General features: G+C 52.1%; 1 protein-coding gene across 13 annotated transcripts in view; it reads right to left on the bottom strand.

The window, feature by feature from the left end:
- Positions 1–2,045: 2,045 nt before the first annotated feature.
- The window catches only part of PCBP3 (poly(rC) binding protein 3), a 61,461-nt gene continuing 40,152 nt past the window's right edge, over positions 2,046–23,354 (bottom strand). For 7 of the 13 annotated variants that reach the window (XM_082056407.1, XM_082056408.1, XM_082056401.1 and 4 more), the window contains 6 exons: positions 22,531–22,572; positions 18,339–18,417; positions 17,538–17,597; positions 14,633–14,685; positions 12,036–12,205; positions 2,046–2,430 (listed from right to left, as the gene is read on the bottom strand). In XM_082056407.1, the coding sequence (XP_081912533.1) occupies positions 2,385–2,430; positions 12,036–12,205; positions 14,633–14,685; positions 17,538–17,597; positions 18,339–18,417; positions 22,531–22,572 (450 nt within the window). In that variant the 3' untranslated portion in view covers positions 2,046–2,384. Of the gene's footprint in view, positions 2,431–10,104; positions 10,375–12,035; positions 12,206–14,632; positions 14,686–17,537; positions 17,598–18,338; positions 18,418–22,530; positions 22,573–23,354 lie in introns of those variants that run through there. The other 6 variants (XM_082056406.1, XM_082056403.1, XM_082056413.1 and 3 more) reach the window with 5 other exon arrangements.

The following is a 23,354-nucleotide window of genomic DNA, read 5'->3' on the forward strand; positions in this document are numbered from 1 at the left end:
GGTGTGAAGGCAGCAGTAGCTGGGGCTGAGCCCCAGGTGTTTGCAGTCATAGGTCCAGCAGTGCCACTGGCTCCATCCCTGTGGCTGTCCCCACCCTGGGCAGTCCCTGGCAGTGTCCCCCAGCACTGTGCAAGGGTGCATGGTGACACAGGGTGCTCGTGGATGGCCCATGGTTTGTGGGGAGGTGGGAAAGGAGCCCTGAGCAAGGCTGGCCTATGTTTCCCAGAGCATCCATCTCAGTTGGTGACACTCTGCTTTGGGAGGGTGTCCATGGTGCTCTGCTTGGAGGAATGGGGCAGGAGTGGGGACAGGGTTTTTTTTCTCTAAGCCAAAGCGTATGATGAGCTGCTGGGGCAGGAGAAACCTCAAAAACCTGGTTTTTTTTTTTAGTGAAAAGTGGGTGCCAGGCCTGAAGCTGCACATCACAGGTGGATTTGTGGCTTGCCTGCCTGTGCCTTGCCTCATCCACAGTAAAGTGATTTGTGAAGCACAGCAGGAGCAAAATTATGTTTTTCTAGGCAAATTCCCATCTCGGGCAAGGTAACAGCATGCTTTTAAGGATGATGCCAGTTGGTGTTTTAACACAGAAGCTCCCCGGCCTTCTGCAAGCCAGCAAAGGTGGCTTTTCCTCCTGGACAGATGCTGGGATAGGGTGGGAGTGGGGACCTTTTTTCATAGAATCATAGAATATTCTCAGCTGGAAGGGACCCACAAGGATCATCGAGTCCAACTCCTGTCCCTGCATATGACAACCCCACAGTTCACGCCAAGTGTCTGAGGACATAGGGCCATGATGCTGACTATGGGGTGACCAAGACCCCCCCCCCAGATGGCGCACAGGCTGACACCACTATATAGGGCCAATAAGATTGGCCATGGGGCTGGGCCCCAGCGAAGCGGGTGCCAAGGATGGCACAGACAAGGGACAGATGATTTCCCACTTGAAGGCACTTGGGGCAAGCAGCAGTGCCCACACAGATTTGGGGCTACTGCTTCCTGGGGAGCAGGTTTATTGGGGTGAAAAGCGGACTCCAGCAGCAGCACTTGGGTTCAACAAGCTGCAGAAGCCCCGGAGGGGCTGCCCGCCTGCCCACAGCCCCTTTGCAGGGCCAAATGTGAGCAAGGGTGATGTGCACTGCTCAAAAATACGACTCCAAATGGAGAAGAAGGTAGAAACAGGTATTTTTGCCTTCATTTCCACCCTGCGCAGAGGTCCGGGCAGGCAGCGCATTGGGGTGCTCAGCAGAGTGGTGGCCTGAGCCAGCAGCTCCATTTCTGATCATCACGAGGTGATATCCCCTGCTCAGGGCTGGCCTAACCCATGGGCATGGGCACAGAGGGGCACTGCCATGGCTGGTGACGTGGCAGGGAGGGGCAGTGCTCTGGCATCGCTTCTCAAGTGAGAAATGGAGCATCCTGCAGAAAACACGTGCCTTGATTTGGCTCAAAATAGCACTGAGTCTGCTGCAAGGTCCAGGGCTGCTGTGTGGTGGCTCAGGGGGGAGTGCAGCTTGAGAGCTGCCATTGTGTGGGGCTGGATGGGCAGCCCGTACCCCATCCAAATTGCTGGCGGCCCATGCCATGGGCTGCTCCCATTCGAGGGCCTGGCAGTGACTCACGCTTGCCATAAACACATCTCTCGATGGATAATGAATCCCGGCTGTCACAGCCTTCGGGGAAAGCTCTGGATTTTCTTTGCAGTGCTCCCCCCATCCCACTCCTCCTCCCATCCTGGCAGCCCCGCTCCCACAAAGGATCGTTTCCTGATGCTGAGTGAAGCCAGCGCTCTGAGGCCCTTTTTCCAGCCAGTCATGGTTTGCTTTGTGGGCTGCGTGGGCTGAGTTTCCCCTTTAACCCTTTCAGGGGTACAGAGGCTTCTGCACTGCCCCACCACCCACCACCCAGCATCCCACCACCCTCCCCGTGAACGCCCCGCTGGCCAAGCAGTGTGTATACTCCCTGGGGACCCCATTTTGCTGTCACCCCAATCTCCTCCTGTTAACCACAGAGAGTACCTCAAGCAACAAAAGCTTTACTGCAGTTACACAAATAAGCCACGAAGTACATTGCAAAGCGTCAAGGGAGCAAGGGGTGATAAAGAAGCGCAGAGAAGGGTGATGGGGACCCACTTGCTTGCAGAAGCAGGTACTGCTGCGTGCTGGCTGCAAGCTGCTGTCCCTCTGCAAGCCGCTGCTTGAGCCACCCAGTCCCGCTGCTGCCCCGTGCCATGGCTGAGGGATCTGTGCAGCCAGGGGTGGGGGGCTCCGGGCAGCTGGCCTGAAGGGTGCCACGGAGGACAGGGAGAAGCTGGTGGGAAGCTGATGGTGTCTTCAGGTAGGATTCAAGCGTCAGCCATTGGGCCCATGTTGGCTGTGGTGCTCCAGTCAGGCGGTGAAGGAGCTCCTCCCGTGGGGATCAGGATCTGGAGAGCTGGGGGGTCAATGAAAGGAGATGGTCAGGGCTCAGCCAAGACTCCAACACTGGTGTCTCCCCCTCCCAGCCCCAGCCATGCCTCGGGCTATGCTGACACATGTGGCCCTGCAAAACCACCCAAGCAACTCTCCAGTGTGATGCTGAGATCACCCGCACCCCTAAGACTAAGCCTGAGTGAGCCATGCCCAGGCTGAGCCCTGCTACACCAACACAAACCTCCCTTTGCTGCTGGAGCTCACACCCAAACGCATCCTATGTGAGCACTCCGGGCTGCCAGCTGAGCCAAGGCACGCATCTGGCACTGCGGGTTTGCCTTGTGGGGTCTTGCTGCGTGCCAAGAGCAGCTTTTTGGGAGCTTCAGAGGAGCTGTCTGAACATATTGAAGCCACAGGCTTTGTGCAGGTAAAATGCCTTGACCCCACACTACATGCTGTGGGCTGTCCCTGGGCTGAGAATCACCCCTGCCCTCCTGCCTGTCTCTCTGTGCCCTGCAAATGTGTCCAAGAAGATGGTGAACCAGGAGAGCTGGTGCTACTGGTCCCCATCAGCCCATGCAGCAAGGTTTGGGGGTGACGGGCAAATGCATTGGGGGTGGGGGCTGGGGGTATGGGCAGGAGCCAGCAGCTAGGAGAGGAGCACTGGGGAAGGGTGCACACACCTGCCCCACCTCTGCAGGTGAACAGCAGAAAGCCCGTGAGCAGGTTTTGTGCTTGGCATTGTGCTAAGGGTAAAAAAGCACACCCTGTCCGTGTTCTGGCCAACAAGGAGCTATAGTCATACAGCCCCAGGCTGACTCAGCACAGAGGGGACAAGCATCACAGGGTGAACACTGCATCCCAGGTACAAGACCACAGGCACACCAGCAAATAATTTTTTCAGTCCAAACCCCCACCCCAAATATTGCTGCATTTAAAGATGCACTGTGCCGTCTTAAAATCGTTGCATTTCAAAATGAAATGTTTGGAGGGGAAATCTACTTGAGGCAAGAAAAGCAATATTAGCATGCAACTGAAAACCTGTTTCAAACACAGAGAATGTGGTTTATTGGGGGTGTCAGATTTGCGCCTTTAACTGTCTTTTTATAGGCAGTGAGAAGCAGCACACCATTCCTCTGCAGCGCTCCCGTACAAGATTCGGGAGCACGGCTGCGTGCTGAGCAGCACACAGCAACATCCCTTGGGAAAACCACACAGCAGCCTCAGATGACCTCTTTGCAATGTCTGGGTGGGAGCTCTTCTGTGAAGGACCCCACAAAAAAACCTCAAAAACCCACACCACTAAATGAGAGCTTTTGGGTGAGCACATCATGAAGCTATCTTGCTTCCCTTTGTGCTGGGAAATCCTATTGGATTTCCGTTGTGGTTCGACCCTAAGCCATGCACGCAACCCTGAATTCAGGAGTAACACTGCTCCATCCCCAAAGCCCACTCTCCCTGAACATTTCATGCTTGGCCATGCTGCCAGCTGGCTGGTGGCCCATTACCACCATCCCCACGCTTCCCCAGAGCATCCCCCACCCGGAGTCTCATCTGAAGCACCAAAACCCAGAGAGGCTCCAGAGCCAAGAGATGTTTGTCCCCTTTTTGGTACAGACAGAAACGCTCTTAAACACAGGCTTTCCTCCCGGAATAAATAGCACTGCTGAGACGCTGCCTGCAGGGAACCAAAATACAGCACTCTGGGAGTGCTTCAGATACTCGAGTCCTCATGCACATCCCAGCTTTTCCTTTCAGGATCAAAGCAGTTCCTTCTAGAAACAGCACGCATGTTTTAAATCAGCAACAGGCCACAGTTCAGAGTGGGGCACAGCCACAAAGCCTCCTCCCGCTGCTCCGTTTTTACCCCACTCATCCCCTTGCTGCTTTTGTTCCCCATGTGTGGAGCTGACGCGAGTATCATTTCTGGGAAGAGACATCCCTGTGGTTACACTCACTGCCTAAACACGGGTGTGGGAATCCAAAGCCAGTCGGGTTTCACACTTGTCTAGATTCAGTCTGTGGGATGCTTTCTGAGAAATCTGATGTCTCTTGTTCCTCTTTGCAGGACAACTCTGCTGAGGCAGAGTGGGAGGTGGGGGCTGCACATCTGGAGTCAAAGGAGTTGCACATCTGGTACATTCAGTACTTCCTAAAAGTCACTGCCACGTTACCCTTTGGATGGAGGCCTGGGACTTGATGCATAGCAAAGCGGATTAAGATCCGCAGCTGCATTTTTTTTCAAAGGGAAAGCAAAAATAACCTTCTCGGCAGATCCCCAGCTCCCTGTGATATCCAACATGGGGAATTGCACTGAGACCGTGACCTTTCTGCAAGTCGTTCCACCCCAAGCTCCACACTCATGCCAGCTGCAGATGCTTCTGCTGCAAACCAAGGCAAACCAACCTCCCTGGGGACAGCGAGGGCTGGAGACCCTTGAGACTTCTCGAGCAAAACCTTATCCTTCTGCTGCGAAATGCTGGGTCAGGAAGACTGAATGGGCTTGGGCCATTGTAAGGTGGGGGATTGTGCCACCAATGTCATACTTTGGTGCAACCGGCATAACCAGAGAGCGTTAGGACACCTGTGGCCAAGGGAACTACTTGCCCAGGTGGGCTAGGGTGTCTCCATGGAGGTCACAGCACTGATGGGACATCACTGCTGGTCACGGGTGTGGGGGATACAAACACCCTCTCCCTTCTCACCCCAAGCAGTGTGGTGTGTCTTCTGTGAGAGGATGGAGCAGAAGCTGGGAGCACCCAGATGCTGCCCACGCCCCGGCTGGAGCAGGATGCTTGCAAAAAGCTGGTCAAGAGGGACACCTAGTGACCAGCCTGGGTGGGCCAGCGCTGGGGAGCGGGTACCCGCCCGGGGCTGGGGGCTGCAGCCTGGCAGGGTTAGGGGAGATGGGCTGCTGGGCTGTCTCTCATCGGCGAGACAAAGGTGTCAGAAAGGGTTTGCACTGAGCCCGCACCATCCTTCCACCCCTGTGGCCCAGGAGAAAATCCAATTAAGGATTCATTCCTCCCACAGCACAGAGTGATCCCCCAGACACTCCACCTCTGCTGGCACTGCGGGGGAAATTACCCTTGCTAATGGATCATAAGCTTGAAATTAACATAATTAAAAGTGACTAGCATGAATACATAAAAAACCCCTGAATTACAACTAAAAGAGAGCGTTAAAGAGTCTCCCTGGTGAAAGTCACTTTCCCTTAGGGGAAACTATCTACTTTTTTTTTTCCAACTCCATTATGTACTAGATTTGCAAATACAGTCTAGGAAAAACAATGCACATAACAATACTCCAAACACTTAATTTTGGGAGCATGACCTGGGAAGGATATGAGGGGGAGTGGAGAGCTTTAGCTGAAGCCCAGGGGGGCAAGTACAGACCTAAGCCAGCCCCTCTCTGATTAAGAGCCACCACGCTCTAGGGGCAGGAGGAAGCATCAGACCAAAATTTTCCTGCCAAAGTAACAATTTCCCACAAAATAATGCATTCTCAAAGAGTCTGACTGAGTAATACTGAGCCAGATACTTCCAGAAATGTTGAATCATTCTGTCTGGATGAAATGCATTGCTTTGAGAGAGAAAAGCAATGCACTAAAGCTATTCTGTTGATTAACTGGGACGTTCACCTTGTATTGAATATTCACTCCAGTATTAGAGATGTGCACATATTTTTCCCAGTGGCATGGCTGTGGATGCAACACTAGAGCGTTTTAAATTCATAAAAAAAAGCAAACCAAAGACATATCACAAGTAAAAGCAGAACACCGAGGCTCCTTCCAAATAAAACAGCAAATCTCCTTTTGAGCTGTACCAAGGAAATCAAAGCCATTCCTTGTGATTATGTTATCATTGCTGTCATTAACATGTTCCCAAGAGACGCTGCAATTGTTTAAACATCTTTTTCTCCAGCCTCGCTCAAGCCCAGGTGATGATGGATAAGCCGCTAGATTTCCACATAACACTGGTGTTTTGTTTCTCTTTTTTTTTTTTTATTTTGCAAACTAACCTGGGAAATGCAAACCCAAAGAGAAGTTGCAAAGTCAAAGACAATGTCAGAAGGAAAGATGCCTGAGCCACGCCAGCGTGACCGCATCCTCCACTGCACCCACTCCTGCAGGATCCCACCCGAAGCTTTCCACAGGTTCCCCCTCTCCAGCCCTACAGCAAAGGGCTCAGCTCCTTTCCCCCTCCTCTAAAGCCTGAATGCACTGAGGGGAGAGGCAGCGGGTTGGGCTGTATCTCTCCCTCCTCCTCTGAGGGGATTCCTGAGCAACTGGAGGCAAATAAGCATTTGTTTTGTAGGGGCTCAGTATAGATTTATCATTTTTTGCATGCCTGGTTTGAGAAACCCCTGGCTTCATTTGCAGGAGGGGTGGCATTTCCCAGCTATAGTTGCTCAAGTTGCTTTTTCTGTCATAAGCACTCTCCAGATAGCTAGAACAAAAAAGCACCCTCTCTCCAAGCAAAAGCACAATTGTGATCGGTTTGGTACATCAAGGCACCTTTGCCTTCTCAAGTCCCTTGGAAATACCTCAAGATTTAGTGATCACACAAGCAGACATAACTCAGATAAAGAGAACTGAAATGCCATGGGGAGAAGGGAAGATCCAGCCCCATGCTCTGACCTCCAGGACGGCACATTTCAGCAACAGTCCTTACAAACCAGGTGCTGAGCAGTGTTGCTTTTTATCTAGGTGCCAGGAGATTTGTGAGACTCTCCTGCTGCCCCACACTGAGCCGAGGCTGCAAGGACATGGTGCTCCTGTGGGGTGGCCGCTACTGCTAGGACTGTCCCTTGCCACCCCCCCATGGCCCCAGCATCGTCCCCAGCGTGCTCCCACAAGCCCAGGTCCTTGCTGCAGTGCGTGGCTTGACATGACAGCTCGGATACCTGCCTAAAGCCAGAGCGATGCTCGTACCCGACCTCCCTCACTTCACCATCAGCTCCTGCGGCAGCTTCACCCGCAGTCACAGTCTCACTGGGTGAGGGGCAGCTGGGATGGGGATGATACCCAGAGGAGGACATTAGCTGCGGGTTCCCTGGCACAGGTCTGGGGGTATCACTACACTCTGCTCCTCCTCTCTAGCAGCCTCTGAGCTGGGTTGCATCTGGCAGACCCAATCTGGCATTTGCTACTTTGGGCAGCACTGTCTCAGCAGAGGTGGGGAACAGCACGGGGAGCACAGCGCACACAGAGTAAAGGAATTCAGGGCAGCCGTGATCTGCAGAAACCGCAGGTCCCCATGCAAAGCCATCTCCATATTCATTGCAATTAGCACACCATTAAGGTCCCTGCCTTCCTCAGAGCATAAGCACCCAACAGACATATGAACCCCAGAACTGCATTGTCTCCTTATAGAGTTCCCTGTCTTGGCTGACATGATGTTGCTGATGATTTCTGACTGCAACCCATATGCCAGAGCTTTAAAGTGCTCTTGTGTCCCACAAAAGCAGCACAAGAAGAGACAGGCAGCTCCTGCCACACACCTTGGTTGGCATTCTTTTTCTTTCAACAAGAAAAACACTTGGGTTAGAGTGAAGGGAGGAACAGGAGAGGGCAAGGAGTGGCAATTGCCAGCAGGTGACTTACCATCTTGGCAGATGGCTCTGTGCTTGTTCTGGGCAGTGGGCAACTTGGGGAAGGCAACATTTGGTGCCTGGGCTCCTTCCCTCCTCCAGCATCAGCACAAATATGAGGAGAATCTGCTGCCTGAGGAGCTTATCAGCTCCACCTGAGCCCACATAGCAATGCCCAAAACACCTGTGCTCCCCTGCATGGGGAATAAGGGGGTGCTCTGGAGCATGTTTGGCTACTATATCACTTGAAAGGCACAGCCGAGTCCAAACTGCCTGGGAGAGCACAGAAGGGTGTTGGTAATAGGCAGCAAAGCATCTTATGAAGGAGCTGGAAGCATCTTTAAATGCAGAGGCTTGAAACGCTGCAGAGAGCTGAGCACGCAGGGGTTATACAACGCCGAGGCTGAGCGAATGGTTGATGCTCAGTGGCAGGGCTGGCAGCCACTTCCACCTTGCAGGAGCTTTGCCAGCAGTGGGCTCCTGGGCTGGGGGAACGGACCTCTAAGGAGAAGTGACGATGCTGGTTGACACACGCAGATAGCAGGCACATGCTCAAGCAAACTGACTCCCTTCACCCTTTAGCATCCCTGCCAGCTGTTGAGCAGCTGCATGAGCCCCTGTGCTGGGGCTGGAGTGTACAAACCCCTGCCCATCCCTGGCTCCACAGATGTGGTGGCATCACCCTGGGTCCCCACCACAGTCCCGTGTGAGGGCAGAGCAGTCAGCGCTGGTGACAGAAGGGGTCCTGCATCCCAGCACCAGGGGAGGAAAGGCCATGAAGTCTTGGGGCTGACTTGGAAAAACAAAATATTTCCCATGTGGTACAGTGCAAAAACATTTAGTGTGGCTGCTTTAGCTCTCTGGGGACACGGTGTATTACGATCCCCACATTTGCAATACAGGAAAAACATGTGCCATACTTTTTGTACAGTAGGAAGTTAACAGATGGAAAATATATTTGTTTCCCGGTTTGAGAGGCAGGAGAGAGAAGTAAAGCCTGGAAGCAGACAGAAGGCAGGACTGGGCAGAGAGGGTCTTGGGGAACGGTGCAGGGCACAGACATGGCAGATCTGTCCAGACAAGGGGGCAGTGAGAGATGTTTGTTGTCATACTGTAATTTGTAAATTAATCTTTGGGAAAACCAAAGCATCATGCAAGCCAAGTACCCTCCCTTTTAAAAAAAAAAAGGAAGCCTAGAAATATTCAGGAAGTGTATTGCTCATTGCTAAAAATAAAATAAAATAATGGTGATGACGACGATAATAATAATAGTAATAATAATAATAATTAAGTTTTTTATACATCCCCCACCTTCCCTCCAAGCAGCTAAAAAGGTGTGGAAGGAAGCGAAGGGCAGGATGGGGCTAGAGATGGTGGGATGAGCCAGGAGAAGAACAGTCGGAGCCCATCAGTAGCAGAGCTGCACAGACATTTATTGAACACGAACAACGACAAACACAGCCGGCTCACAGAGCTTCCTGAGCTATCGTTCAAAGGTTTTGCTCGTGGGGATTGTCAAAAGAGTGCTTTCAAAGGCCCCTGGGGGTGTGAATCCCATACAGCTGAATTCTTCCTAATTCCAGTTGCTTGCTAGTTAAAAAAAGAGAACCATTTGCATGTATGTGTGTGTGTGATTCCCTTCGCTTAGTATGAAAAAGGGCTTGTCTGGACCCTGCCATGGTGCAAAGAGCCAAGCCTGCGGGTGAAACGGTGCATCCACATTGGCTTGGCTCCCGCACAACCTACTTCCCAAATAACATGGGGTAAAAACTTGAAAACTACACCTTACCCTGAGGGCAGGGGTGCAAAGTGGCAAAGGTGAGCCAGAACAAGCAAAGCGAACAAAGAGGGAGTCTCAAAGGAAGAAGGGTGAGAAAATTAAGTACTCTGAAGCACGCACAGCTCTGGGTGGCGTCACACATCCATAGGCTACAGCAAGAACCGCCAACATCAACTCAAACGTGTAAGTAGCTACGCTAGACTGACACTAGAGACTCCGTCATCTTCTGAAGTCTCACCAGCAGAAAAAAAACAAACAACAACCAACCCCCCCTCCCCACCCCCCAAAAAAGCAGATGAAGTAATAGCATCGTACGCTGAAAACAAGGACCATAACCAAAGAGTTCGGGAGCAGCCTTGGGAGCACAGGAAGGAGCTCGTAAAGAAACGTTCCAGTGTGTGCATATGTGTGTGTATTTATATATATATATATATATTTGTTAGTAAAGAAAAGAGTATCTGTGGAGGCAAAGGGAAGACGGTAAATGTACAGGCTGGGTGGAGTGCCGGTGGCTGGAGAGGGTCGGGTGGTGCGGAGTGGAGGATGGTGGGTGGAAATTAGAGTGCGCCCATTCCAGTGACCTCAGACGTCAGCCTAGAATAGACAGGGGCAGAGAGAGGGGTGGGGGGGAGACAAAAACAAGCGCTTAATATCTGGAGCAGAAAAGAAAACGAAGACCCTGCGGGGCAACGCTTCTCCTCTTGCCTACACCCCGCTCAGACTCGGGGGGCAAAGCATCACTGGGCAGCTTGGGGGTCCCTGCAGAGGGCACAGGGGGGATGCTGTGGCAGACGCACCACTCACCAGGGATGCTGGCAGGAGAGATCCCAGCACACAGCTTCATTTCTATCACCATCCTTCCCACGGAGGACATGCAGCTGTCCCAGCTCACTCGGGTTCTTCGTTTTGCTCTGGTTTTCAGAACTACAGGAGAGGCTGAGCTCTGCCCCATCCTGCCCCCTGCCAGGTCACCTCTGCCTCCACCACAGCACAGGCTGCAGCTCAGCCAGGTAACCAAGAGCCACTCGTTTTTCTTTTCTTTCCCTCTCTTGTCTCAAGAGGTGGGAGCGGGAGGGGATTGGCAAGGAGCTGTGGGAAAAGACGCTCAGCAGGGCTGTCCCTGTCCCTCTCCTGGGCATCTGGAGAGGTGCCACAGGTGCAGGCAGCAGGACAGCAGGGCAGGACAGGATGGTGGAGGTCTGTTGCAGGTTGGGTCTGAGGTGGGTTGGGTGTAAGGAGGAGAAATCACACACAGACCTCACTGGTGCTCCCAGCCCGCACCCCAACGAACGTTAGAGTCGCCGCCAACAGCCCGCTCCATCCTTGGGACGCCGCTGGGAGCCTCCCACGGCCCCACATGTCCTGGGATGGCGGCAGGTTGGTGAGGCACCAACTCTGCCCACGGCAGAGCGCACAGACAGATGGACGGGCTTGGCTTGCACGGCTGTGCCAGGTGGCCATGAAGCCACCAAAAGGCCCTGTCTCCCCTTAAGCTCCCCATCCATGAGTCCGCAGGCACAGGCAAACAGGTCTGTGTGAACACCCGGGACACAGCTCACCGCCGGCACGGAGCTGGTCCCCAAGCCCCTTCCAGCTACTTCTCCCCCATACGCGCCCCTCGCAGTGCCTTGCCAGACCCCCAGTCCCCCTCAGCGCAGGCAGCATTGCCCCCGGGCCGGAGGCAGTGTTGGGAGCTCTAAGCCCCTCCAAAGTCCTGCATGAAAAGGAAGCAATCAGGCCATTCCCATGTCTTGCGTTTATTGGACTCATTATTTTCACTGGATGGAGAAAAGCCTTTGGGAGGCCTGGAAGCGCGTGGAAGAGGCTCTGATGCAGCGGTACGCGATGCTGGGATCCCAGCGAGGAGGTCCCAAGTGATGCTTCCCCACCACCACCTCAGCTCCATCCCCATCCCCTGCCTTGTCTGCAGGGAAAGGCGGTGGCAATTTTGCCCACGCATGAGCAAAATCCTCGAGCAAGGGTGGCGGGTGGGCAGGCGACTGGCACAACCTGTGGCCACTCCACCGGCAGCGAAGCAGCTCCCAGTCCCCAGCCAAAGTGCCAGCTGGGGTGAGAGGTCCCGCTGGTGACGTCTGGTCCCTGCTCAGAGGTCTCAGCAAGCCACCATCCATCCCAGCCGGCCTCAGGAAGCCCCTCCTGGCCCGTGATGCCAGGAGCAAGCGCCGCTCCCACCGCGCCGGCAGGACGGGTTCAGCCGTGGCGGGAGGCAGTGGAGTTCGGCGAAGGGGTCTCACCTGGCGTTGATGAGGTACTGCGCGAGGCTGATGTTTGCAGGGGTTCCTGTGATGGTAATTTGGCGCTCTGATGACCCTTCCGTGGCGTTGGCAATTTTGATCTGCGCTCCCGACATCTGCCGAATTTCATTGATTTTGGTCCCTTGGCGTCCGATTATGCAGCCTATTAGCTAGAAAAAAAGCATGGAGGGAAGGTCTGAGAAGCGGCAGCTCTGGCCGTCACTGGCACCACAACTGCATGGCACTGGCCAGAAGCCTTCCTCCCCTGCCCTGGGGCATGAGTGGCATTGATGCTCATGAAAACAGGAAAGGGACAGCCCAGGGGTGAATCCCACCTGCACAAGAACACAGTTCTCCCAGGACACATCCAGCAGCCTGCCCTGCTTCCTGGGGTGCAAATTTCAGTTATCTGCACACAATGCCTGGCATCTCAGAAGGCTTCAGGAAGGGCAAGGCATTATACCGGGCTCATTTCGGTAATAATAATAAACATGGTCTAATGATGGGTCCATGTTTTGCAAGGGTATAAGGATGGGAATGTCACATTCCAGGCTGTGCTCCACACCCATCCCCTTGCCAGCCACAGCAAACCTGAAGGTGGTTATATGGGATGCGTTATCAGAAGAAAACAAACCCACCACCTTCCACGGGGATAGCCTGACCCCAGGTGCCCCCTCATCAGCTGGTGCAACCACACACCGTTGACAGCTTCCCATTGCTCACCCCGCTCCACCCTTCCTCTGCCCTATGGGGCACCCTCGCTGCAGCCAGCGCCTGCTCCTTCTGTCACCCCTTCAGCTCTCTCAGTGCAATGCAAGGGCTCGCTGGTGTGTACGCTTTTGACAAGGAGGGCACCACCTGGCTGGTGGTGCTAGCAGAAGAGGAGAATTCTGCTTCAAAGTGTGGCTTTCACCTTCTTGTGAAAAGGTTAGAGACACTTGGAGGCTTTAATTTCCTCAGTGGTCCTTTTCCTCAACGGTCTTCATCTTGGCTCTTGCTCATTTGCACATCAAATTATGGCTCACTCAAGCACTTCCACAAGTTGGCAACGTGTATCAAGATGTCAGTATTTTCCAGAACAGCAACAAGGTATTTCCGCATGCCTTTCTTGGCCATCAGCATTTGAGCTTCTTTCTAAGGTTGCACCTGGGAATTTTATATGTGGGACACTCATCTTGGCAACTGCTGAGCTTCTGTTGCTGTCTGTAGAAGCAGAGACAAATGCTCCTCCAAAGGTTCACTGGTCCTGTTGTCAGATCATGGGGCTGGTCCTGTTGTCCGACAAACTACTGTGGTTTGTCCCATACAGACATGAATATATACCCCACTGCAGCACTGGGAGGGTACCAGTTATCTTGGGGGCTGCAGTGTGATGTACAGCCCAACAGCTGCACATCCTGCTTTTCACAGCACAGAAATAACTCAGAGATGCTTCAGCAAATAAATATCCCTTGTAGCTGGGAACCTGCTGGGGAGACCCGAGGAGCAAAGCCTATATGGAGAAATGTTCAGCAACATCCAAGCGCCTCTGCACAGCATTCAAGTTTCTCCTGATGTTCAGAGGAGTGACAAGATGGATTTCATCATCAGCTTTCCCTCAACTGTCCATTCTCTGCAGCACACCCACAAGCTGACCTATAACACTAAAATACGCCTGAAGACCTTTTGCTTTAAGAAACCAAAACCTGTTCTCTGCTTCCTGGGAAGGTAGCAGTGTGAATTTAAGAGTCTTCAAAGCAACAGGAGGCAGAGCTAGGGAGGCATTTTTCAGCAAGCAGAAAGATGCAGGTGATGACATTTAACAGTGCGCAGGTCAGATGAGAGCCAGGCTTTCAGTGAGTGGACGCTCCGAGTGTTCCCAAGTCCCGTGGCATGTCCCTCAGCATGTTAAAGGGGAGGAAAGGCCCTTTGCAAAGGGTGGCTTGATATTCCTCTCATTGCTGCCAGGGTCCTCCATCCCACATCCATCCCCCTGCACATCCCCAAGCACTCTCCTCGCACCACTCAGTGCCTTGTGTGATTCCAGCCTCCTCCCAGCCAATATCCCAGTCCAACATCCACTTTACCACAACGCCTCCATCTATAAGACCCAAAAGCTGACTGCCACCAGTATCAAGATGAGATGCACCACCCTTCAAAAGCTTGTGCGACACTTCATGACATTAGAAACACTCATTACTTACCTCCTCTCCAACCCCTCAGTAAGTATGCTCAATCCAGTGCTAGATTAAATGATTATGGTTTAATCAGGACTGGCTCACGAGCTCTCTCCCCTTCCCAGTGCTGTCAACTGGGCTTGTTTCATGAGCACTGAGTTCATTTGGAAAGGGAAAAGGAGCATTAAGAAGGATTGTACCTAGGAAAGCTACCAAAGGGGTAAAGTCCAGAAGGTGCTTTATGCTGCAGGCTGATCCCCAACAGGCTGCACATGGCACAGGTGAACCTGGTGAAGGGGCACCTCTAAATATATTTAACAAAGCCATATGCCTGCAGCTTATATATATATATATATATATATATGTACAAACACACACATATATATATGTGTACACACACAGAAACACACACATGGTGAGGAAGCACTTGGGTTTACTTACATCATTGGGAATGGTGAGTTCATGAGTACTGGCCGGGGGACTGGCATCCAAACCTGGGCATATGCAAGGGAAAACGGTTACAGTGTGCAAAGGCAGCGCGGTGGAGCTCCGCTGCTTTCCTGCATCAGTCAACACTGCAAAGGCTGTGTCCTGCTCCAGGGCCGGGAGGGGAAGGGGATCACACACGTTGGTACAAGGAGGAGGAACATGGAGGTTGCTACCTGAGTGCTGGAGCTGGGTGCCACCTGCCCCTGCATCCCTCACACTGGCTGGCCCACGAGTGCCTCGCTTCCCACCGCCTTCCACTGGGAATGGCTTCAGATGAGTGCAAGGTTGCAGAATCATCGGGGGTGTCTGAGAAAGTTGGGAAAAGCACCTTCCCTTCTCCTCAGCGGCAGCCAGCCTGCTGGCTGGGAAACCCAACCCTGAGGCAGCGGGAGGGATGTCCATGCACCCTCCAGCCCTCACTGGACCCCAATACAGAGGCCCTCAGCTACAACAGCAGCTCAGTGGCCTAAAACCGGTTTCCCCAGGGGATCCGGCAGTGTTTGTGCAGGGCAGCCTGCAAAGCACTTTGCAAGTTATGGCCCCATAGACTTGCATGCTGGATTTATGCCAGACAGCTAAGACATGCACACTAGCTGGACCTGGTGCTGATGGTCCCTCTTCCTCCCAAGGGAATGCCTGGCAAACAGTAGGTAGCCAGCAGGCTACCGTTGTGTGTGCAGCTCCACAGGCGAGAGGATAGCATGCCGTAACGCTCCTGAGCCAGGCCAAACCCTGCTTCCCCCACAGGTTTCCATATTTAATCACCTCAATGCTGAAGCAGGGATGTCCTGTGTCAAACCTGCAAGAGAGAAGCTGCCTGGTGGATAACAGGTGTCTGCAGTAACCTCAAAAAGAACTTTATCCATATGATATCAAGTACAGAGGAAGACTTTCAAGAGCAGTATGTGCAAGAGCCCAAGACAGCTGTGCAGAGTAAGGGGGTGCAGAGAAAAGCACAAGGAGACTGTAAGTGGTGGGCTGCTACAGCACAAGACAGCAGGCAGCTCTGAATTCCTGGTCACCCAGCCCAACAGGGCTTCCTCCTGTTGCACGGCACGATGCTGCTGCCTTATCCACGCTGAGCAACTTCTCCAAGCTACAGACAAGTTTTGACAGTCTGCATTTCTGTTGAGGAGCTCCCATCCAGTTTGCCAGCAACAGCTGCCCAGGTTTTAAAAGCCAGAAGGTCTGAACTGATGTCTGTCTGGGTACCGGCACTGTCAAAGCAAGATTTCTAAAATACTAAAATGAAGGCTTAGGTTGCAATCCCATTTGAGCATCACCCCTAGAAAGGAGAATATCAGGTATCCTCGATTTGGTCTTGCATGATTCCTGTGCTTTCCCACATGCATCTCCCTTTCAGAGACGCAATGCTTGGGTACACTGCCCAGGCACCAGCTTGCAGAGAGTCTACCACATTTTTCACTCAGGTGCACACAGAAAGGCAGGGAACGGGGATGCAAATCCTCCACTCAGCAGCCCTACACCTTCCTTCACCCCTGCTGGGTGCACTAATGCCAAAACCTGCACAAAACAGCTCCTGCCCAGGTTTTACACAGTGGGCGATGCTTAATGCTGACTTTATAGCACACCGTGTTAGAAGAGACATTTCACCAGCCCTGGACCATCTTTCACATCAAGGCTCTTCGCAGTCCAGGGGCAGATGGGCTGCACCTAACACAAAGAAATGTTCCCCAGGGTACAGATGTCTCCACCTCTTGGCCATGGGTTACAAGGCTCAGCTCAGTAGCAGCCTGGGTATGGCTGAAAGTGTGTTCTGAAGAGAGCAGAGCACTGGGGATGGGGTCAGAGCAATGCCAAGGCACCCAGGGGGTCTTTAGAAATGGAGGCTGGGCTCCTGAGATTCACAGACGGGACCCCCTGCCCCACGTGCAGATGGCACAGATGCTGCTGAAAGCCCTCGGGACATGCAGTGCCATGATACTACATCATAACAGCCATCGAGGAATGGCCACATCGTTCTCCATTACCTGCAGACTGTTTATTTCATCATACCGGGTCCTCCCTCTCTGATAACACACATGCAATTCCCCACAGCAGTAACATGGTGGGGTCAGGGCAGGATTAGCACCTCAGGTGATTGCACGGGGCAAAGCAGGGCATGCAGAAAACAAGGCTGCAGAGACTGGTATTATAAAATCTGTATCTGCTATAGCTTTGTGGGGTCTGTTTACTTAGGCTCTGTTTGCTTGCATAGCTAGGTGACGTCCCCAGGCTCTCTCGAGGCGTGCGATGGGATGCACCTTGGCTGGCACAGAACATGTGAGCGCCTGGCTCATGTCGCCTATGAGCCTCCAGGTCTCAAGATAACTCCTCTAAGCAATGGTAGGTTATAAAAGATAAGCATGTTCAGCACATATGGATGAATGTGTGGGACATTTGCCATCAAAATTTCTCCGAGATTACAGGCCTGCTTTGGCTCCTCAGGGTCCTGTCCCACTAAAAATGCAGCTCACCCTGAATGGCTGAGACACAGCTAAAATTGTGTCTTGTTTCTGCTCCCACAGGCATTTTTCTACTGTTTCTGAGCAAAGTTTACGCAAAATTAAATGAAAGAATAAGGGCAATGGCTCTGATGTCTTCCTGTTACACGGATGGCAGTTATACACAAACATCAAAAACCAAGGCAATAAACTCCAGGCACTTTTCTTTTGGCATGCTGTACAAAGGAGAATGGCAGGTAGGTGCTGCCCGCTCTCTCCCTGCCCACCAAGAAAACCTGCTGTCTTCTCCACAAATACCACAATTCATCTAGGAGCACAACAATGGCACAGTCCTATCTAAGAAATATATTTCAACAGAAGCCTGTTTATTTCCCTGTAGCTTTGTGTTTTACCTGATGACTGGCCCATCAGATTTTGAGCTTCTTCGGAGGAATGTAAGGGCAGCTTTTCTCCTGAAGAGCAAAGAAGAAACAGATTTAATGCTTTTGCCTTCGAGGAGATAAGCAATGTCACTTCATCTAGGAAGCTCAAAATATGATGAACATACTGTCAGAAAAGGCATTTCCAACTGGCACTTTGACCACCAAGTAAGCAAAGGAGTCTCCATCCCCTGCGCTCTATCTGCTTCCCAGGTCACCGTGAAATACGTTTGCTGCCACGCCAGCCTTGGGGACAAGGCTGCTGAGCCACGCCACGTCACGTCTGTCTGTCCTACCATCAAAATGCTCCTTCCCATCACTCTACCCAGCGAGGGGTGCCCGGCTTTGCACCACTCCTCGCAGTCACCGAGTCAGCATCCCCGGCTGGCGCCCAGCTGGTCCCCCCAGGAACGCGGGGATGTCCCACCGGGGTCCGGATCAGCGCACAGCAGGGGATGCTGCCTCCTCTGGGCAGGGGAGGATGGGACTGGCACTCATCGCTTCTGCTGGGGAAGCCAGCAAAGCTGGGAGCGAGGTAAGCGTGGCTTGGCAGGAGCAGCCCAGGTGCACACGGTGAAGGGCTGAGAGCTCACCCGTGAGGACCGTCACCCCCAAACATCCATCCTGTCTCCCTGTTAGCCTTTCCCCGTGGACATTGCAACTTCAGTTTTACTTGGCCTGCTTGTTGCCATCAAATAGCATGAGTTTAGAAAGAGAGAGAAACTCTACAGGTAAGAAGAGAAGGATATCTAGAAAGGGTGTGTGGGTACGTACCAGGGAAAGCGGGGGTGGTCTGTCCAAGGGGAGTAAAGGGGGTTTGCTGCATAGCCAACTGGTGGAGCTTGGTCAACTGCTGAGGGGTAGGAGGGACATTAGAGCTAAGAAGGTTATTTTCATAGAGTACAACAAGTCACACCGAAAATCAAGAATGAAATTATAACGGAAGGAAAAAAAAAAAAGAAAAGGAAACAAAAGAAAAACCAAACCAGGAAGCCATGGTGAGACATGGCAAAAACATTAGCAGAAGGACTTGGCCTGGGTAGAATGCAATAAAGCCCAAATCTTTTGCAGGAGTGCTTGGTCAGGGTCTGAAGTACGATACCAGCAAGAAGCCCATTCTCGGTTTCCACCCCTCATCAAATGGTTCAGCCCCTTCGGCACGAGCGAGCAGCCGGCTGCTGCCTCCCCTCCTGGGCTACGCAACCTGCGATCAGAGGCTGCTGCTCACTTCAGGGTGGCTTTAGAGCACTGCCAGGCTGGTGGCCACCACGGGCCAGCAGCCAGAACACCCTTTTTGTGCAGCTGGAGCCACACTGTGACCACTTGCCCCTGCAGCAAACGCTCTTGTGCTGCACCTCTGATGGGAAACACGTCTGGGAGACGGACAAACTGCAGCTCAGAATGTCAGCATGGTATGAGCGCAAGCCCCTTAGCAGTGTGGGGAAATAAGGGCTTCAGCCATGACCAGTAGGTATTTCAGATCCTTGTATCCCTTGTTGTGCCGGGTAGGTTTTTGTGCCCCGTCTGGAAGTGGTTGCATAGAGAGGAGTTTGTCTGGAATACATTTTGTGCTCCTTTTCACTGCTCCAAATTAAAAAATTAAAAAAAAAAAAAAAAAAAAAGAAAAAGAAAATAAAGCAAAAGAAAACCAAACCAAACTGGGCTGAAGTCTAGCAGTGAGCAGGAGGGAGGGTCTTTATCACCTCCCACTTGGCAATTTCAGAGGTGCTCTGAGGGTTGCCAGGATCACATCATCCCCCAAAAGCAAACCGCTCCTTGTACACATCCCCTCCGCAGAGAGAGAGAGGTAGGATTTCCACATTTGAGGGGGAAACAATACTCAAAAACCTCCTTGCTCCTGCAGCGTGGCTGGGCAGGGAGTGCAGGGGGTCTGGCCGGCAGCAGCAAGGGGGAAGCGCTGGAGACAGCAGCTCCAGGAGGCTGAGCAGACCAGGGGCAGAGACTGGGGGAGGCAGCGGGGAGGGGAAATGCCTGCAGATCCCCAGAGAAATAGCCAAGGGAGCCCTGCCTGGCAAAGCTGTGAGGACTTCCAGACTTGAGGAGAACATCTCGCCACCCCAGGAGGAGAGGCAGGTGCACATCTCGCTCTCTGCAGCACGGGAGATAAGCCAAAGGTGTGTGTGCTACAGTGGGTTCCTGCCAAAACAGTTAGCTCTGGGTAGGACCTGGCACACCATCCCTTCTGCAAGCAGCAGAGACATCAGCATCCACTGCTTTGTAATTTAAGAACTATCCTGCTTTCTACCAAATTAAACCCAGGTGAGGCCTGTTTGTGGAGCTCCTTGTTAGAACCAGTCCCAGTGGTTGGACTCCAGATGAAACCTTCTCCTGCCTCTTTGCTGGCACTGCTGAGGAGCAGAGGTCCTGCTTCACCCAACAGGGCAAACACCAAAATCCTTTCTCATACTGATCTAGCATATTTTTAAGACACAGTTTGAGTAGTGGTATCTAGCAAACACCCATAATAATAGCAACAAAAAAAGGGACTAGAGGAGAAGATGGCTATGCCTATGTGTTAATGCGCAAGCTGTTATGCGAGTGCTTGCAGTGAATTAACATCTCTCCTGTTTTCTGGAAAAAGCTGAAAGCAAAAACCTGAGAGCATTTCTTCAAACTCTGGTTTTCCCCATAGACCAGTGGGAAGTTCCCCCACTGGCACTGCCGGAAGGAACAGAACAGGACCTGACAGCAGCGCTGGGACCAACGTACAGCCATGCCCAGCATCACTAGGTACCCACAGCAACACCCGGTTACACCCCATCAACTGGCAGCCTCGTGTGTACCCAGGAGCGATGCCCTGATTGTGGAGGTTTCCTGTGCTTGACATTCATTTCACTCCCAAATACCCCTGACTCCTGGCTGCCATGGCCATCTTTTCATCTCCTGTCACAAATTTCATGAAGACAGGTAAGCTACACATCACTTCCCAAATGGCTTATGAGCACCCAGGCAATGCTGAAGCCCTTCGTGAGCCAAAACTCCTGCTGACCTGGTGTTTTTTTCCCAGGGGATAAAAATCAAGGCAGCAGCTCTTCTTTTAACTTCGGTATTTGAAATTCTGCCCACTCCGCAGCCACGGGTCTGCAAAAGGTATCCACTAAACACAGACATCTGCAAGAGCAAGGGCAATACCCTGAAATCATGTCCCAGACTGGTTTCTGCACCAAACAGTGTTTAAAATGACCAGTCCAGAGAGCTGTAAGGATGGAGCACGTGGCCCCCGTATGAACAACTTTTTCCAGGTCTCAGTGGATCTGCTGGGAATAGGGCAGAACACAGCCAGCAAATGTATTAAATGTATTTTATTCCTGTCCATCAGAAGAGTATAATAACAAGGAAAACACTAAGCTGTCACCACTGCTTGCAAAGTAAAACTGAGACACAGAATATATTGAACTACGCTTGCTAAATACACAGGTGTATTTCTTTATATTCCACTTAAGAAGCAAAAGTGAAGTGCACACAATTAAGAATATTTCTAAGCAGTTGTCGCAGCAGACTATTCAAAGTACAGGCATACTGGTGCCACATGGAGAGCCAAAGCCTGGCCTCCACTAAACTGGGTGAAATAACTGCTCCTAAGATCAAAAACCATCCTACAGCTCCTACGGGAAGCGTGCATTCCTGGTATCAAACAGCCCTGCCCCATTCTCAATCATGCAAAAAGTAATTCCGTGATTTAATACCCAACACACCCAGCAGCAAGAGGAGCACTGAGCTATGTCCAACTCTTCCCGTGCACGGCCTCGGTGGAGAAGATTTTCCGCCCGGACCTCACCACTTACAGCAAAGCCACATCCCCAGAGCGGCACTTTGTGCTCAGCCCCCACTGCAGACCCCTTGCATGTCAGCAAGAAGTGGCCTCTGAGGCGACTCGCCAGCTATTTTAGCCCCTCTGAAACACATTTCGAACACTGCAGCTTTTTCCAAGAGCTCCCCAACACGTGTTAGCAGTGATGACCCCAGAAGCTGAGCAGCTGTCTGCTGACAGCAAGGAGCTGCTGGCATTGCAGTGCTTTTCATAGCAAAATCCTTCAAAACAGACTTGATTTGCTATTTCTGTTGGTACTTTTACACACAGACGTGCTAGCAGTCGTTCCCTACATGTTCCCCCACAAATGTGCTGTAGCTCCTGACCAAGCACAGTGCAAGCAAGGGAACCCGAGCATCACCAAAACCCATCCGCGCTGCAAGCCTGAATGGCGCCTGTCTCCACAACAAAGAGTGTGACACAAAGCAGGGACCATGCCCATGATGCTCCCCCCGGGCGACAGAGAGCCAAACCCAGCAAGACAGATGCCAAACCTATGGTGACCACTTGGGTTGGGGGTCCAGCTCCCCGGGGAGGTGCAGAGCTCTCAGCAAGGTGAGACCCAGCAGCGTGGTGGGCGGCCATCCTCTCCATCCCTCTGGGGGACACAGGTGGCATTTTGCCCAGCCTCAGCACCTGCTTCCAAGTCACCCAGAGGATGAACCCCAAAATGCCACATCCCCCCTGCCAAGACTTCAAGTAAGAGAGCCCGCACTGCTGGAGCTCTGGCTTCTCACCACCCCACCAAAGCACTCAGCACCTAAATAAGCCCTTGGCTTACCAACATTTTAAGGACAAGGAGGAAACAGAATGAAAAGTTATGGTTTTTTTTTTTTTCTTTCTTTGTGTGTTTTGATCATTTTGAGGCACAAAATGCATACAGTATGGTTTCTCTCGGAACAAAGGGATAGCACTGAACAGTGCAAACAATTTAGCATCAGGCCAAGTCCTCAGAATTCATAAAGTTTAGTGCTAACAGGTTAAAAGGCTATTCAAAGTATTACAGATACTACACACCGCCAGTTACTTTGAAAATGTGCTATTAATATTATTGTCTAATATTAATATTTTGTGAATTAACAGTAGCATGCAGGTGACATAAAAGGGTATAAGAAAAATTAGGGTAAAACTCACATCCGGGTGTGGAATAGCGTATTGTCCCTGAATTGTATAGGCCTGCAAAAGAAAAAAAAACAAACATGTTATTAGGGTTGGCAAGAGGTGGTGGCAAAACCTCGTGTCTCTCCGCAGGGACTGATCTCCCTGGGGTTTGCTGCTTTCTGCCTGTTGTGGGGTAAATGCGGTGAATGCAGGGGCTGAAGAGGAGCTCAGCCCCCTCCCTGCTCTGCCTGGGACCCCTTCCCACCCCCAAATAGCCGAGCAGGGGATGCTGAGCACCGTGACTCTGGCACACCTCTCCCCTTGCTCCACTGCCACTGAAAGCGGAGCGCAGGATCTTGAATTTTGACTTAACCAGCTCAATTTTGAGGCTGGAGGGGATGAGGGAAGCACTTTCTGTGCAGCCAGCAGTTGCCCAGGGGAAAAGCCCCTTTGTGCTGCATTAAATTCACTGGGGCAACAAGTCCCTGGGGTGGGAAGGAGACATACCCCTCCCTCTGATCAACGCCAGAGCATGCTGAGCTACCTAACTTGAAGGGCTTGGGCTCAGTTTGGCTTTTCCAAAAGGAAGGAAACAGCTCTTTAAATGTGTCAGAATTGCATGGACTGGGAAGACTGGGCTTTGCTGTACAAAAGATGCTCATCAAACCAGAATTATCTGTGTAGCGGATGCAGGGTAACATCACCGCTGCCCTTCGCACCTTAAGCGTGAGCCTAGGAAGCAAGCCAGCGCAGTGAGCCTCTCCGTGATTTCAGTGCGCAACTCTGAACATGCTTCACAGATCCCCAGTATATCCCAGTGCTCTGCTGGGGGAAATGACATTGCTGTGCAGAAAGAC

The sequence above is a fragment of the Streptopelia decaocto genome (assembly GCF_964273445.1).
Source record: "Streptopelia decaocto genome assembly, chromosome: 6".
In the NCBI taxonomy this organism is placed as follows: Eukaryota; Metazoa; Chordata; class Aves; order Columbiformes; family Columbidae; genus Streptopelia; species Streptopelia decaocto.